The sequence below is a fragment of the Pongo abelii genome, chromosome 7 (assembly GCF_028885655.2).
Source record: "Pongo abelii isolate AG06213 chromosome 7, NHGRI_mPonAbe1-v2.0_pri, whole genome shotgun sequence".
NCBI classification, from domain to species: domain Eukaryota; kingdom Metazoa; phylum Chordata; class Mammalia; order Primates; family Hominidae; genus Pongo; species Pongo abelii.
The window spans coordinates 128,726,741-128,744,756 of record NC_071992.2 but is presented as its reverse complement, the minus strand read 5'-3'; the positions used below and the strand labels follow the sequence as shown (position 1 = coordinate 128,744,756).

Sequence of the window (18,016 nt, the reverse complement as noted above, 5' to 3'; positions counted from 1 at the left end):
CTGGCACTAATAGCCCAGCCAAGTTGACACATAAAACTATCCATCACAGTTTGGTGCAATATAGTATCTAAAATTTTTGAAACAAGTTAACATATATGCAGCCTACAAATTTGAGCCATTAGATTCTAGTGTTATCAGGTCTCTTCCAAATGCTAAAACTATCCTGCTTTGACCTTCTTTGGTCTAATAATAATAATAATCAAAAATAAAAAGTTTAATTCAGTTATTTAATCTAAGATAATAGGAAAGTTGTCAGAATCAAAATGGAGTCACTTGTCTTAAAAATTCTGACAAACAGAGCTGGGAAAGCCATAAGGGGAGGGTCCTCATGCACAAGTGCCTGATAACAAGAACTATCACAAAAGACAGTGTTTTCCTTGTTTATAGGGTTTAAAGATGTAGAGCAATATGCTAACTAAAATACTTAGTTTCTCTCTTTTCCAGTACAGAGACTCTTTCTAGGTTGTTCACTGATGTAAAATCACTCCAGTTATCACAACAGTATTAAATAGTATTAAAATGGAGAAGGAATCCCCTAAAATATAAAATTTTAATTATATTGCATGACAATACTTACATTCTTAGTTTGATAATTTTTATAAAAATTAGAGACCACATTAAATCAAAACCTAACTAGATTTTACTGAAGTAAGGAATCTAATAAAAAATGCCATTTTGACTTTTGGGAGAGTACAAGGGAAAGGGTTTAAAATGATTTAAAGGGAAAATAAAAGGACAATGAAATTTAGAAGGCCTGAGGGACTGCAGTAAAGATTAGTTTTTCTCAAAGGTGGGGTAGCAAGATGATGAATTATTCAGCCTGCAATTTGTTAGCAGTGAGCAACTTGCCATCTGTTTCCCTTTTAAAATTATCGTTATTTAACAACACATCTTAAAATGTTTGGAATCCTAACTCAGAGGTTTTGAGTGTGTCTTGTTTTAATTCTTTAAGTAGGTTTCGGTTTTATTGTCTTTTTTGTGCTCTAACATGAGACTGTATTATTTGATTGTATTATATATTCTTGCTTCAATTGATACTTTAAAAGTTTATACAAATGTATACTTTAAAGAAACAAGGAAATCAGTATTCTTTTGTCTACTCATGAGACATTTGTAGATTGTTTTGAAAAGATTGGCATTAAATTGTGGCTTAAATTTTTATTATTTTTTATCAGCTGAATGTGGAGGTCGTTTTAAAGGAGAATCATCAGGAAGAATCTTATCTCCTGGCTATCCTTTTCCATATGACAATAACCTGCGTTGCACGTGGATGATTGAGGTAGATCCTGGAAATATTGTCAGGTAAATGAATTTCATTTTCTCAACATTACTAGGGAATCTGAAGTACCTAACCAACCCCTATATAAAATTAATATCCATTTATTTCTTTTTTTGTTTGTTTTTGTTTTTCTTGAGGCAGAGTCTTGCTCTGTCATCCAGACTGGAAGGCAGGGCACGATCTCGGCTCACTGCAACCTCCTCCTCCTGGGCTCAAATGATCTTCCCACCTCAGCCTCCCCAGTAGGTGGGAATACAGGCATGTGCTACCAGGCTAGGCTAATTTTTAAATATTTTGTAGAAACTAGGTCTCACTATGATGACCAGGCTGGTCTCAAAATGTTGGGCTCAAGCAATTCTCCTGCCTCCCAAAGTGCTGGGATTACAGGTGTGAGCCACTACACCTGGCCCATTGACTGATATACAGAGTTTTGCAGATTATTACCCTAGTGCATCCTCATTAACAATTAGGAGAAATACGAATAGAAGGGAACTGAATACCATTTCCTGTTGTCCTTGTCCCTAAACACATTTGTGAAACACTTGCTCTCTGCCCACGTAATCATGTTGGATTTCCCTTTTCCGCAGAGTTCTTCACATTGTTACTACCCCTTAGATAAGTACAGAGTCATTAGCTCAAATCAACACCAGTCTGACTTTCAAAGCTGTCACAGGCTCTCAGTCCCAGCCTTACTATATGGCTTTGGCTAGAATCATCCTTGACATATGAGCTACTTGGTGTGTTTTCAATAACAAACAATAACTTTAAAACTTAAGAATGACTACTTATATAAAGTAGTAATATAAATTCCATTTATATACAATGGAATATCAGACAGGCTTCTAGGTGGTATACTACTATGCATTGATGGATGCAGTATGAGTTGGTACATTACTTTTGCAAGGCAATGTGCAAACTCAAAATAGGCTACACTATATCATCCCCAGTTTATTTTTCTTTAGTCTAAGTCATGCATTGTTTTATATAAATATTAGAATTATTAAACTTGAAAGTAATAAATTCACCAGATTTCTGTAATTTCTAAAAATTAAACATTATTTGATATTAAATTGCAACTCAAATTTAAAGCTGTAACGATTCATGTATCAAACATAAATGTATTGTACGTAGAGTTGAGCATGTCGATATAATTAGATTTCTAAATTTTGCACCAAGCACAAAAAGCACCCGATTCTAATTTTGTCTAGGTTAAACATAAAACAGAATAGATTTAACATGAAACGTGGCAAAAGCGTGTACTGTAGAGTCAGAAAACTTGAGTTCAGTTTTTGACCATGCCACTCTTTGGGCAATTATTTCATTTATCTAAACTCCATTTGCCATATTTGTAAAATTGAGATAAAAATTATTCCTATTTCATTGGGTCATTATAACAATTAAACAAATAAAATATATGTAACACATTTTGCACAGTGCCTAGCACGTAGAAGATTATCTATAAATGTCCCCTGCTGTTGCCCCAGTTAAATCCATGAACACGGGAAAGAATGTGCACCTGAAGCTTCTACAATTTGCAAAGGTGATGTAATAGTATATTTAATAATATTCTAAAGAAACAAATTATACGTCTCTAGAAAAATATATTAAGAATACATGCTGTTTATGTAATTCATTTTTAACACATAGTAAAAAAGAAATATCTAGTAAAAGGCACAGTGCACATTTGTTCTATTTTTTATTTAAAATTGAATCCTTGTTTAAAATAATCAGAGAAATATGGTTCTTCCACAGCTTGCAGTTTCTTGCTTTTGATACGGAAGCATCACATGATATACTCCGAGTTTGGGATGGTCCACCAGAAAATGAGATGCTTTTAAAGGAAATTAGTGGATCTCTTATTCCTGAAGGAATTCATAGCACCCTCAATATAGTAACCATCCAGTTTGACACGGATTTTTATATTAGCAAATCTGGATTTGCAATTCAGTTTTCAAGTAAGTTTTTTCAAAAAATTTCTTCAATGCAAAATAGGAAGGTGATGTAAATAATCACGTTAACTTTACCGTTCAAAATTTTAATTTTAAAATTTTAATGATTTTAAATATTCGTGTTTCTAGTCTTCCTATATTTCTGCAGCAAAGGTAAAATATACATGGGAAAAAGGCAATACAATTAACTTTGAATATTAATTGTTGAGACTTCTCTCCACCTGTAAAATCATTTATTCTTAAAGTAAAAGTGGTGTTAAATTACTCAGCTAAAAAAAATTACATCACAAAAGTTTATAATCTGGAAGTAGTGTAAAAGTGGAAGTTTTAAAATATGAAGTTTTGCAGATGAGGAAGGAAATGACTACTTGCTATTACAAAAAATACAACCCTACATTTTTACTTTTTTTAAAAAATTATTTAAATATCTTAATTATGTATTCACAGACATCTTTGACAAAGTATTTCAGACGGCTTTTAAATTAAAGATTTTCTATAACAATAATATGACAATGAAATAGCATTCCTTGTAAGTAATTACCACTGTTCTTGTCTTGTTAATTTTTTTCTTCTCATGGCACTGCTAAGTGGCTAAATATATGTTGTTCTGTAAAAGAAATTTTAATTTAGTTGGTGGATAAAATGAATAAAAACTTAAAAATTTTAAATGCTATTTTAACTTGTTAATGCACATTATCTCTTTGAGAAAAGTATCTAATAGATTTTCTGTCTGTATAGTCTTAAAAAGTCCTATTAACAGAAATGTATCAATGTTTCTATGATCAACTATGAGTGAAAACCAGTTCTCTTCAAATGTGTCAGAATTCAAATTCTGGCTCTTTACTAACTGCTAATTTTGGGCACCTTACCTAGTGACCCGATACTGGGTTTTCTAATTGACATAGGAATAACAATGCTCATCTCATAAATAAGTTATTAAATCTAACAGAATCATGTGTGCACAGTATTTGGTATTGAGTAGACAACTGGTACCTAATGAACCATTATTTTTACATAAATAAATGTAACATTCAAATGTCTTGAAAATAAATAATACAAATAATTTTAAAAAGTATGAAGGAAGGACTTTTGAAATCAGTGCCAACAAAATATACTGTTTTAGGTAAACAATTATACAGTTAAACAATTGTCTTGGCTGACTTTTTGTTTATGGAACACAATTATTTGCCCTACTAACACAAACGAATTGTTTTGTACTATATGACCCAAGCTTATGTGAAAGAGAGGTATAAACTGAAAAGTCAATATCTCTAAATTTGCACTTTAAATATATATTTTGAGAAAAGGGAATAAAGGGAGGCAGCGAAGATGGCCAAATAGGAACAGCTGTGGTCTACAGCTCCCAGCGTGAGTGACGCAGAAGACGAGTGACTTCTGCATTTCCATCTGAGGTACCGGGTTCGTCTCACTAGGGAGTGCCAGACAGTGGGTGCAGGGCAGTGGGTGCAGCACACCATGCACGAGCCGAAGCAGGGTGAGGCATTGCCTCACTCGGGAAGTGCAAGGGATCAGGGAGTTCCCTTTCCTAGTCAAAGAAAGGGGTGTCAGACGGCACCTGGAAAATCGGGTCACTTCCACCCTAATACTGCGCTTTTCGGACAGGCTTAAAAAACGGCACACCAGGAGATTATATCCTGCACCTGGCTCGGAGGGTCCTACGCCCACGGAGTCTCGCTGATTGCTAGCACAGCAGTCTGAGATCAAACTGCAAGGCGGCAGCGAGGCTGGGGGAGGGGCACCCGCCATTGCCCAGGCTTGCTTAGGTAAACAAAGCAGCCGGGAAGCTCAAACTGGGTGGAGCCCACCACAGCTCAAGGAGGCCTGCCTGCCTCTGTAGGCTCCACTTCTGGGGGCAGGGCACAGAGAAACAAAAAGACAGCAGTAACCTCTGCAGACTTAAATGTCCCTGTCTGACAGCTTTGAAGAGAGCAGTGGTTCTCCCAGCACGCAGCTGGAGATCTGAGAATGGGCAGACTGCCTCCTCAAGTGGGTCCCTGACCCCTGACCCCCAAGCAGCCTAACTGGGAGGCACCCCCCAGTAGGGGCAGACTGACACCTCACATGGCCGGGTACTCCTCCGAGACAAAACTTCCAGAGGAGCGATCAGAGAGCAGCATTCATGGTTCACGAAAATCCACTATTCTGCAGCCACCACTGCAGATACCCAGGTAAACAGGGTCTGGAGTGGACCTCTAGCAAACTCCAACAGACCTGCAGCTGAGGGTCCTGTCTGTTAGAAGGAAAACTAACAAACAGAAAGGACATCCACACCAAAAACCCATCTGTACATCACCATCATCAAAGACCAAAAGTAGATAAAACCACAAAGATGGGGAAAAAACAGAGCAGAAAAACTGGAAACTCTAAAAAGCAGAGTGCCTCTCCTCCTCCAAAGGAATGCAGCTCCTCACCAGCAACGGAACAAAGCTGGACGGAGAATGACTTTGATGAGTTGAGAGAAGAAGGCTTCAGATGATCAAACTACTCCGAGCTACAGGAGGAAATTCAAACCAAAGGCAAAGAAGTTGAAAACTTTGAAAAAACTTTAGACGAATGTATAAGTAGAATAACTAATACAGAGAAGTGCTTAAAGGAGCTGACAGAGCTGAAAGCCAAGGCTTGAGAACTACGTGAAGAATGCAGAAGCCTCAGGAGCCGATGCGATCAACTGGAAGAAAGGGTATCAGTGATGGAAGATGAAATGAAGCAAGAAGGGAAGTTTAGAGAAAAAAGAATAAAAAGAAACAAACAAAGCCTCAAAGAAATATGGGACTATGTGAAAAGACCAAATCTACATCTGATTGGTGTACCTGAAAGTGACGGGGAGAATGGAACCAAGTTGGAAAACACTCTGCAAGATATTATCCAGGAGAACTTCCCCAATCTAGCAAGGCAGGCCAACATTCAGATTCAGGAAATACAGAGAACGCCACAAAGATACTCCTCGAGAAGAGCAACTCCAAGACACATAATTGTGAGATTCACCAAAGTTGAAATGAAGGAAAAAATGTTAAGGGCAGCCAGAGAGAAAGCTCGGGTTACCCACAAAGGGAAGCCCATCAGACTAACAGCAGATCTCTCGGCAGAAACTCTACAAGCCAGAAGAGAGTGGGGGCCAATATTCAACATTCTTAAAGAAAAGAATTTTCAACCCAGAATTTCATATCCAGCCAAACTAAGCTTCATAAGTGAAGGAGAAATAAAATACTTTACAGACAAGCAAATGCTGAGAGATTTTGTCACCACCAGGCCTGCCCTAAAAGAGCTCCTGAAGGAAGCACTAAACATGGAAAGGAACAACCGGTACCAGCCGCTGCAAAATCATGCCAAATTGTAAAGACCATCAAGGCTAGGAAGAAACTGCATCAACTAATGAGCAAAATAACCAGCTAACATCATAATGACAGGATCAAATTCACACATAACAATATTAACTTTAAATGTAAATGGACTAAATGCTCCAATAAAAAGACACAGACTGGCAAATTGGATAAAGAGTCAAGACCCATCAGTGTGCTGTATTCAGGAAACCCATCTCATGTGCAGAGACACACATAGGCTCAAAATAAAAGGATAGAGGAAGATCTACCAAGCAAATGGAAAACAAAAAAAGGCAGGGGTTGCAATCCTAGTCTCTGATAAAACAGACTTTAAACCAACAAAGATCAAAAGAGACAAAGAAGGCCATTACATAATGGTAAAGGGATCAATTCAACAAGAAGAGCTAACTATCCTAAATATATATGCACCCAATACAGGAGCACCCAGATTCATAAAGCAAGTCCTGAGTGACCTACAAAGAGACTTAGACTCCCACACAATAATAATGGGAGACTTTAACACACCACTGTCAACATTAGACAGACCAACGAGACAGAAAGTTAACAAGGATACCCAGGAATTGAACTCAGCTCTGCACCACGCAGACCTAATAGACATCTACAGAACTCTCCACCCCAAATCAACAGAATATACATTTTTTTCAGCACGACACCACACCTATTCCAAGATTGACCACACAGTTGGAAGTAAAGCTCTCCTCAGCAAATTTAAAAGAACAGAAATTATAACAAACTGTCTCTCAGACCACAGTGCAATCAAACTAGAACTCAGGATTAAGAAACTCATTCAAAACCACTCAACTACATGGAAACTGAACAACCTGCTCCTGAATGACTACTGGGTACATAATGAAATGAAGGCAGAAATAAAGATGTTCTTTGAAACCAATGAGAACAAAGACACAACATACCAGAATCTCTGGGACACATTCAAAGCAGTGTGTAGAGGGAAATTTATAGCACTAATTGCCCACAAGAGAAAGCAGGAAAGATCCAAAATTGCCACCCTAACATCACAATGAAAAGAACTAGAAAAGCAAGAGCAAACACATTCAAAAGCTATCGGAAGGCAAGAAATAACTAAAATCAGAGCAGAACTGAAGGAAATAGAGACACAAAAAACCCTTCAAAAAATTAATGAATCCAGGAGCTGGTTTTTTGAAAGGATCAACAAAATTGATAGACTGCTAGCAAGACTAATAAAGAAGAAAAGAGAGAAGAATCAAATAGATGCAATAAAAAATGATAAAGGGGATATCACCACCGATCCCACGAAATACAAACTACCATCAGAGAATACTACAAACACCTCTACGCAAATAAACTAGAAAATCTAGAAGAAATGGATAAATTCCACAGCACATACACCCTCCCAAGACTAAACCAGGAAGAAGTTGAATCTCTGAATAGACCAATAACAGGGTCTGAAATTGTGGCAATAATAAGTAGCTTACCAACCAAAAAGAGTCCAGGACCAGATGGATTCACAGCCGAATTCTACCAGAGGTACAAGGAGGAACTGGTACCATTCCTTCTGAAACTATTCCAGTCAATAGAGAAAAGGGAATCCTCCCTAACTCATTTTATGAGGCCAGCACCGTCCTGATACCAAAGCCGGGCAGAGACACAACCAAAAAAGAGAATTTTAGACCAATATCCTTGATGAACATTGATGCAAAAATCCTCAATAAAATACTGGCAAACAGAATCCAGCAGCACATCAAAAAGCTTATCCACCATGATCAAGTGGGCTTCATCCCTGGGATGCAAGGCTGGTTCAATGTACGCAAATCAATAAATGTAATCCAGTATATAAACAGAACCAAAGACAAAAACCACATGATTATCTCAATAGATGCAGAAAAGGCCTTTGACAAAATTCAACAACCTTCATGCTAAAAACTCTCAATAAATTAGGTATTGATGGGACATATCTCAAAATAATAAGAGCTATCTATGACAAACCCACAGCCAATATCATACTGAATGGGCAAAAACTGGAAGCATTCCCTTTGAAAACTGGCACAAGACAGGGATGCCCTCTCTCACCACTCCTATTCAACATAGTGTTCGATGTTCTGGCCAGGGCAATTAGGCAGGAGAAGGAAATCAAGGGTATTCAATTAGGAAAAGAGGAAGTCAAATTGTCCCTGTTTGCAGATGACATGATTGTATATCTAGAAAACCCCATTGTCTCAGCCCAAAATCTCCTTAAGCTGATAACCAACTTCAGCAAAGTCTCAGGATACAAAATCAATGTACAAAAATCACAAGCATTCTTATACACCAATAACAGACAAACAGAGAGCCAAATCATGAGTGAACTCCCATTCACAATTGCTTCAAAGAGAATAAAATACCTAGGAATCCAACTTACAAGGGACGTGAAGGACCTCTTCAAGGAGAACTACAAACCACTGCTCAGTGAAATAAGAGAGGATACAAAGAAATGGAAGAACATTCCATGCTCATGGGTAGGAATAATCAATATCATGAAAATGGCCATACTGCCCAAGGTAATTTACAGATTCAATGCCAACCCCATCAAGCTACCAATGACTTTCTTCACAGAATTGGAAAAAACTACTTCAAAGTTCATATGGAACCAAAAAAGAGCCCGCATCGCCAAGTCAATCCTAAGCCAAAAGAACAAAGCTGGAGGCATCACGCTACCTGACTTCAAACTATACTACAAGGCTACAGTAACCAAAACAGCATGGTACTGGTACCAAAACAGAGATATATATCAATGGAACAGAACAGAGCCCTGAGAAATAACGCCACATATCTACAACTATCTGATCTTTGACAAACCTGAGAAAAACAAGCAATGGGGAAAGGATTCCCTATTTAGTAAATGGTGCTGGGAAAACTGGCTAGCCATATGTAGAAAGCTGAAACTGGATCCTTTCCTTACACCGTATACAAAAATTAATTCAAGATGGATTAAAGACTTAAACGTTAGACCTAAAACCATAAAAACCCTAGAAGAAAACCTAGGCATTACCATTCAGGAGATAGGCATGGGTAAGGACTTCATGTCTAAAACACCAAAAGCAATGGCAACAAAAGCCAAAATTGACATATGGGATCTAATTAAACTAAAGAGCTTCTGCACAGCAAAAGAAACTACCATCAGAGTGAACAGGCAACCTACAAAATGGGAGAAAATTTTTGCGATCTACTCATCTGACAAAGGGCTAATATCCAGAATCTACAATGAACTCAAACAAATTTACAAGAAAAAAACAACCCCATGAAAAAGTGAGCGAAGGGCATGAACAGACACTTCTTGAAAGGAGACATTTATGCAGCCAAAAAACACATGAAAAAATGCTCACCATCACTGGCCATCAGAGAAATGCAAATCAAAACCACAATGAGATACCATCTCACACCAGTTAGAATGGCAATCATTAAAAAGTCAGGAAACAACAGGTGCTGGAGAGGATGTGGAGAAATAGGAACACTTTTACACTGTTGGTGGGACTGTAAACTAGTTCAACCCTTGTGGAAGTCAGTGTGGCGATTCCTCAGGGATCTAGAACTAGAAATACCATTTGACCCAGCCATCCCATTACTGGGGTATATACCCGAAGGACTATAAATCTTGCTGCTATAAAGACACATGCACATGTATGTTTATTGCGGCATTATTCACAATAGCAAAGACTTGGAACCAACCCAAATATCCAACAATGATAGACTGGATTAAGAAAATGGGGCACATATACACCATGGAATACTATGCAGCCATAAAAAATGATGAGTTCATGTCCTTTTTCAGGGACATGGATGCAACTGGAAATCATCATTTTCAGTAAACTATCGCAAGAACAAAAAACCAAACACCACATATTCTCACTCATAGGTGGGAATTGAACAATGAGAACACATGGACACAGGAAGGGGAACATCACACTCTGGGGACTGTTGTGGGGTGCGGGCAGCGGGGAGGGATAGCATTAGGAGATATACCTAATGCTAAATGACGAGTTAATGGGTGCAGCACACCTGCATGGCACATGTATACATATGTAACTAACCTGCACATTGTGCACATGTACCCTAAAACTTAAAGTATAATAATGAAGAAAAAGAAAAGGGAATAAAATAAGAAAATAATTATACAATAGGTGAATATAAATGGCTCCGAATTAGAAAATATTTACCAATGAAATATTCTTCATATTTGTATATTCTACTCTCTACTGTTTATTTTTTTTAAGTGGGAACAATTTGTCAGAGTGCGGCTTAATTTTAGTTATTTCTATTGTAGTTTAGCAATAAACAATTCTTGCTTTTACTTTAGATTAGTAATACATAGTGTCTTCCACTTAAATCGTTATTGCAATTAAATATCTGCATACAGTAATATGGAAAGGTGTCTCAGGCTCAGTGTTTACAAATGCAACTTCCACTTTACACTCAACCTTATCTGGTTAAGTGGAAACACACTATTTTAGATGCATTTCTGGGAATTTTTATTGTAGATAATCTGTGAAAATAGCAGTACATTTTTATATTTATTGTATTTGTAGGGCACATTAAAGTTATAGAAACAATATATTTCATACTAGAACTTTAATAACTCTGCCTTCATAAGATTTTTTAAAGATGAATAGAAATTTGATCTGAGCCTTAAAACCAACCTATTGAAATAAAGTTACATTGATGGTTACTATGTTGTGAATGAAAAATTAACCTGTTGGCTAGAGATCTTTTCTAAAACATGTGCTTACACAGCTTTTCAAGTGTTCAGATTTCAAATGGGAAAATATTCTTTTCATGAATGAATGTTGGTGGGTGCCAAGAATCAAGTTAAATGCTTTCTATTCATAATCTCATTTAATTATCACAAAAGCCATATAAGATATGGTTATCATTCTCATTGCCAAAAGAAATACGTTAATGTTCAGAACATCAGTTAATTTGTTCAAGATCATACAACTAGCAGATGCCTGGAGTGATAACTCAAACTCACATGTCTGAAAGGAGATTAATGTCATGCTTTGTACATACTAAATGCTTAGCAGTTATTATTACAGTATTATTATTCTATATACATGCATTAATATGCCAGAGGGAATAGAAAGCTTTCAGTTATATATTATTAGTTGCAATGGAGTTCTACATTTTAATCAGTTTGGTTTCCTGATTATAATTCCAAGCACCACATCAAAGGTCCCAATCTAAAAAAGGAGATGAAATATGAGTGAAACAGTGAGAAGAAATGAAGGAAAGCTGGAGTACATACATGCCCATTTGAAAGGGACAGATGCCCTCTCTGGCTCTAGGCATTTTGCCCTGTAGGAAGACAGGAAAATTTTAAAGTGGAATTTGAAATAAGAAATTTTATCTAAAGTCATCTAGTTTCTAAAGTATAGAAGTGGTATTAAAGAGAATGTAAATGGACTATAGGCCACTAAACCACTACCATGGGTCAAACTTGGCTCGTGGAATCATGTTTGCCACTTCAGTGTCTTACCTAAATTCTTCTTCCCTAAATAAATCTGTTTCATCCTACCCATTCATTCATATGTTCATCCATTAATTCATTCACTCATTCATCCTAGGAGAGTCTATTAAGAGCCAGGTATTGAACATATTTATCACCAATTAATTCTCAAACTCGTCTTTTCATTAACTCCAGCAACTCTTAATTTCATACATTCTCTCTCTCTCTTTGCTCCTTTCCATCACCAAACCTTCTTGTTTCTTTAGTGTTAGTTCTGCTCCCTTGTGCTTAAATTCTGCTCATTCTTCCAGACTCTGTGCCAAGATCCCTTTTCAGTAAAATATTTTCTTACTATTCTAGCTCATGCTCCTTCCACTAGTTGTATTTCTTTTTCCCCAAATAAAGATCAGTATAAACGGTGTAGAAATTCATTGTTCTAGAAGTTTTTTGTTTTTTTTTTTTTGTTTTTTTTGGAACAAGGTCTTGCTCTGTCACCCAGGGTGCAGTGCAGTGGCACAATCACAGCTCACTGCAACCTCAACTTCCTGAGCTCAAGCGATCTTCCCACCTCAGCCCCCCATGTAGCTAGGACTACAGCTGTGCACCACACTTCACTAATTTTTAATTTTTTTGTACAGATGAGGTCTCATTATGTTGGCCAGGCTGGTAATGGTATTTTAATTATGGTGCCTTTGCTTCCCCAAATATATTAATATCATGGATACCTTTGTCTCTTAAAATGTCTATATAAAACAAATATTTTGTACAGGGTAATAATATAATTTACTATCCAAATTTAAGGTATTTTGGAGATTAAAATCAAGTGCTAATAAAAATTAAGCTCAGCAATAGGCACAAACCAGGATGCTCCTACACAATCAGGAAGTATTGTTGTTTTAATTGTCAGTTTTTATTTGAGCCCCCCTTCCCCGATTAGTACAATTTAATTCCATTCTTCTTTTGAGCAAGTAGCTGTCCATTGAAAGTCAACATAATTAATTAAAAATAATAAATCAGGCAATAGTAGCTGAACAGTCTTCACCAACGAATGTAACAGGCGATACGTATTTCCCCAAACTTGGTGCAAAGTGAATTTAACAGAAATGTAGGTCACAGACCAACTTGATAATCATCAAGCCACTATCGGCAGCCTCATGACTTTTATTTCATGATCCATTCATCCTTTGTAGAGTCTGTTGCTTTATCTCTTGGTGTTATTGTCTGCAAGGCACTTTTGCTTAATCAGAGCTACTTAAGTCTAATATTGCCACTTCTTTCTGTCCTAGGTGCTGTCCTCGCTTCTCAGCAGTCAGCTTCTATATCCTCTGCTTACATTTTAATCTGCCTGTCTCATTCCACTTTAGTTCCCCAGGGAGGATATCGTTGGGTATCATGCTGTCATTTGCCCACAGAATACTAGATTCTGACAGAGCATTTTCTATGCTCTTCACTCTTTGACCTCTCTGTTGAGAATCTTCCCCTGCTGGGTAATACAAAATGCTGAGGCCCATAGCTAATATTGTTGAAAAATCTCAAGGAGATAGATACCTTAGCCATGAGAGGCTGAAGTTCCCCAGCTTTAACAGATTGCATGGTGCCCCTGCCTTTGTTCTCAACCTTATTATTGTTCACTGCACTGCTCTAACAGTCGGCTAGCCACTCACTTCTTTATCCCTCCAGCCAAACTTTTCTCCACATTTCTACCTGAGTGATCTTTCCAAAATACAAAATTGGACATCACTTCTCTGTTGAAAATTATTTAATGGCCACACAAATCTAAACTCAAAACTTTGGCATGACATTTAAAGCCTCCAGAATATGTCCCAACCTACCTGCCAGCTTCACTCCTCACTATTCATTTATATGCATCCAGAGGTCTAATTAAATTTTCCTGAAAGGACAATGTCATTGCACGTTTCTACTGCTTTGCAAATTCTCTTCCATATTCCTGAAACACTTGTGCCTACATTCAAAATTCGTACATTTTTAGTCATTTTCCAGGGCCTAGGCTAAATGCTACTTCTGGTAGCAATGAACTACTAGACAGAATTACTTATTTCCACATATGTACTGCTCTTCCCTGCTTTGCTCAGGACAGTCCTCATTTGTGCCTGTTATCCTGGCATTCTGACTGTTTTGACATTTATCCTGTATTTTCCCTTTTTAACAAAGTATCACTATTAATAGTTCATTAAAATAAGCCACAGTGTATTTATTAGATCCCTGCTTTGTGACATAAGTTTGCAGTGCTCAGTAATTATAATGCATGGTACATCTGAAAGACAAATGCTATTAGGTTGGTGCAAAAGTAATTGTGGTTTTTGCCATAATAACTTGTATCTATTTCTCAACTTTTTCCAGATGCCAGGTAATTAACACTTACCTTTCAAGCATAGCATGTAGGACACTTACAGATAAAATGAAACATTCTTAGATATGAACAGGTCACCCATTCTGACCCTAGATGGTGGTGGGAGGAGTATTTTTTTATTATTATTATTTATTTTTTGAGATGGAGTTTCACTCTGTCACCCAGGCTGGAGTGCAGTGGCGTGATCTTGGCTCACTGCAACCTACACCTCCCGGGTTCAAGCAATTCTCCTGCCTTAGCCTCCTGAATAGCTGGGATTACAGGTGCGTGCCACCATCCCCAGCTAATTTTTTGTATTTTTAGTAGAGACGGGGTTTCACCATGTTAGCCAAGACGGTCTTGATCTCCTGACCTTGTGATCCACCCGCCTCAGCCCCCCAAAGTGCCGGGATTACAGGCTGAGCCACTGTGCCTGGCCAGGAGGAGCATTTGACGTTGTTGCCCTGACAGATATTTTGTATAACAGATAGTTATGCTACAGCACGTATTGTGGTTTGAATGATATATAAGACTGACAGGCCACAAATTGGCAGGATTAGGGGGAAATATGGAAATATGTGTTCTTGAAGTATGTGTAGAAATAGAGACTGAGAAGTTGATCTACAGACCTACAAAATATAGCCTGAATACTATGCCACAAGTATATATGCTGTTTATTTTATTGTGTAAATTTGGAACTAATTACTTTATCATTCAAATATGTTTTATTATCTTGCAATAGACATTTATGGCAGCAATGAGATTTTAAAAAGTAAATGTTTAATGAAAAGGTATGTACTGAACATTCATTTCTTAAGAAAGCTGATATCCACTAAGATGTCCAAAAGGAAAGTCAGTTCTACTGAAGGGGCTGTCAAGAAACACCCAAGCAGAGATCAGCAAGGATTCTACAAAAACCAATCCTTGTGCAAGTTGAAACGATAGCAGAAAATGATCCAGAGTAGTTTTTTAATCACTATTTGTAAATCCAAGAATTTCATACATCCAGAAACATATTTTTTTTTAAAAAAGCAGAGAGTAGCACATAATCCCATTTCAATAAAACTTATTTAGATAAGTGATAAAACTTTTTTAAGAGGGAAAATCATGCACTGATCATTTATTTAGCTGTGTGAACAGAAATTAGTAAAACATTGAATTAAATGAAACACTATTATTTTGTGTATCATGTTTACATTTTATAGGCTAGTGAAGAGAGCAGTTTTATTAATATGTGCCAAAACGTGAATCATATTGAATGGTTATTTGAAGCCATAATAATGCATTAAATACATCTTCATCATTTTAAAGTACCTGATGTATTAAATATGTGTTAATCATTTTACAGTACCTATCTTCAACAGCCACATTATTTTTATTTCAATTTATTTTACTTTGGTAAGAACAATTAACACGAGATCTACTTTTTAGGCAAATTTTTAGGTGCAGAGTACATTATTTTGGCTGTAGGTACAACACTGTATAGCAGGTCCCTAAAGCTTATTTATATTGCTAAACTGAAATATCATGCCAGTTGATTAGTAACTCTCACATCCCATGTCCCCTAAGCCCCTGGGAAAAGCCATTTCACGCTCTGATTCTATTAATTTGACTATTTTAGATACCTTTTATAAGTGAAGTCATGCAGTAGTTGTGTTTCTGTGACTGGCTTATTTTATTTAGCATAATGTCCTCAAGGTTTACTCATGTTGCTGAATATTGCAGAATCCTTCTTTTAGAGACCAAATCGTATTCCACTGTGTGTCTTTCCCATATTTTCTTAATCTGTCAGTAGACAATTAGGTTGTTTCCAACATCTTGGCTATAGTGAATAATACTGCAATGAACTTAGGAGTACTAATACCTCCTCGAGATCCTCATTTTAATTATTTAGGATAAATATCTAGAAACAGGATTGTTGGATCATAAAGTAGTTCCATTTTTAACTTTTTTGAGGAACCTTCATACTATTTTCCATAGTGGCTGGCACCATTTTGCATTCCCACCAATAGCATGTAAGAGTTTCTATTTCTCCATATTCTTGCCAACACCCTTTTTAAAATAAATAATAACCCTCTTGACAGGTATGAGGTAATATATTATTGAGATTTTAATTTGCATTTCCTTGATGATTAGTGATGTTAACCATTTCTTCATATACCTGTTGTCCATTTGTATGCCTTTTTTATAGAAATTCCTATTCAAGACCTTTGACTGTTTTTTATCAGTCATTTGCTATAGAGGTGTAGAGGTTCCCTATGAATTTTGGATATTGATCTATTATTAGATATATGGCTTGAAAATATTTTCCCCCATTCCGTAGCTTGCCATTTCACCCTGTTGATTGTACAGAAGCTTTTATGTTGGATGTATTCCTGCTTATTTTTGTTTTCGTCACCTATGCCTTTGGTGTCATGTCCATGGAATCATTGTGAATACCAACATTATAAAGCTTTCTTCTCTTTTTTTTTTCTTCTGGAAGTTTTACAGTTTCAGGTCTGGCGTTTAAGCTTTTAATCCATTTTGAGTTTATTTTTGTGTATGCTTAAGATAAGGGTCTACTTTCATTTTTTGCTTGTGGATATCCAATTTTCTTAATACCATTTGTCAAGGAAACTATCCTCTCCCCTTTGTGCATTCCTGGTACCCCTCCCCCACTGCCCACACCTTTTTCTTGCCTTGTCTTATGGCATGGACCTGTTACCTTTTCATAGATTTATTTCTGGTCTCTCTATTCTCTTCCATTGTTTTATAATGTCTCTCTTTATGCCAGTACCATACAGTTTTGATTATTGTACTTTGGTAATATATATTTGAAATCAGGAGATCTGATGCCTTCAGTTTTGTTATTCTTTTGCAAAACTGATTTGGCTATTCAAGTTATTTTTGGCTTCATGTGAATTGTAGAAATGTTTTTTCCTATTTACAATCCATGAACAGAGGCTCTTCTTCCATTTGTTTGTATCTTTAATTTCTTTCATTATTGTTTTATAGTTTTCAGTATAGAAGTCTGTCACCTCCTTAGTTCAATTATTTCTAAGTATTTTATTCTTTATGAGATTATTTTAAATTAGATTGTTTTCTGAGTATCCTTTTTAGATAGTTCGTTGTTAGTGTATATACAAACACAATTGATTTTTGTATGTTGATTTTGTATCCTGAAACTTTATTGAATTTATTAGTTCCAACAGTTTTTTGATAAAGTCTTTAGAATTTTCTATATATGAGATTGTGTCATCTGCCAACACACACTATTTTACCTATTTTTTTTTCAGTTTGGAGACCTTTTGTTTCTTTTTCTTGCCTAAACTGCTCTGGCCAGGACTAGAAGTACATGCTGAATAGGAGTGGGAAGTGAGCATCCTTGGCTTATTCCTGATCTTGGAGGAAAAGTTCTCAGTTTTTTTTGTTTTTTTTTTTTTCCAGACAGTATGGTGTTAGCTGTGGTCTTTTGATATATGGCCTTTATAATGTTGAAACATTTTTCTTCTTCTATTCCTAATGTATTGAGGATTTTCTTTTAACATGAAAAGGTATTGAATTTTGTCAAATGCTTTTTCTGCATCTATTGAAATTATCATGGGATCATGTGATCTTAATCCATTATTCTGTTAATGT

The 18,016-nt window shown here is 36.5% G+C and overlaps 1 protein-coding gene across 4 annotated transcripts in view; it reads left to right on the top strand.

Annotated features, from left to right (window-relative positions):
• Nucleotides 1–18,016, top strand: part of CSMD3 (CUB and Sushi multiple domains 3) — a 1,211,731-nt gene that overhangs the window by 868,303 nt on the left and 325,412 nt on the right. For all 4 annotated transcript variants that reach the window (XM_054518783.2, XM_063726791.1, XM_063726792.1 and 1 more), the window contains 2 exons: nt 1,176–1,302; nt 3,032–3,234. In XM_054518783.2, coding sequence (XP_054374758.2) covers nt 1,176–1,302; nt 3,032–3,234 — 330 coding nt within the window. The remainder of the gene's footprint in view (nt 1–1,175; nt 1,303–3,031; nt 3,235–18,016) is intronic.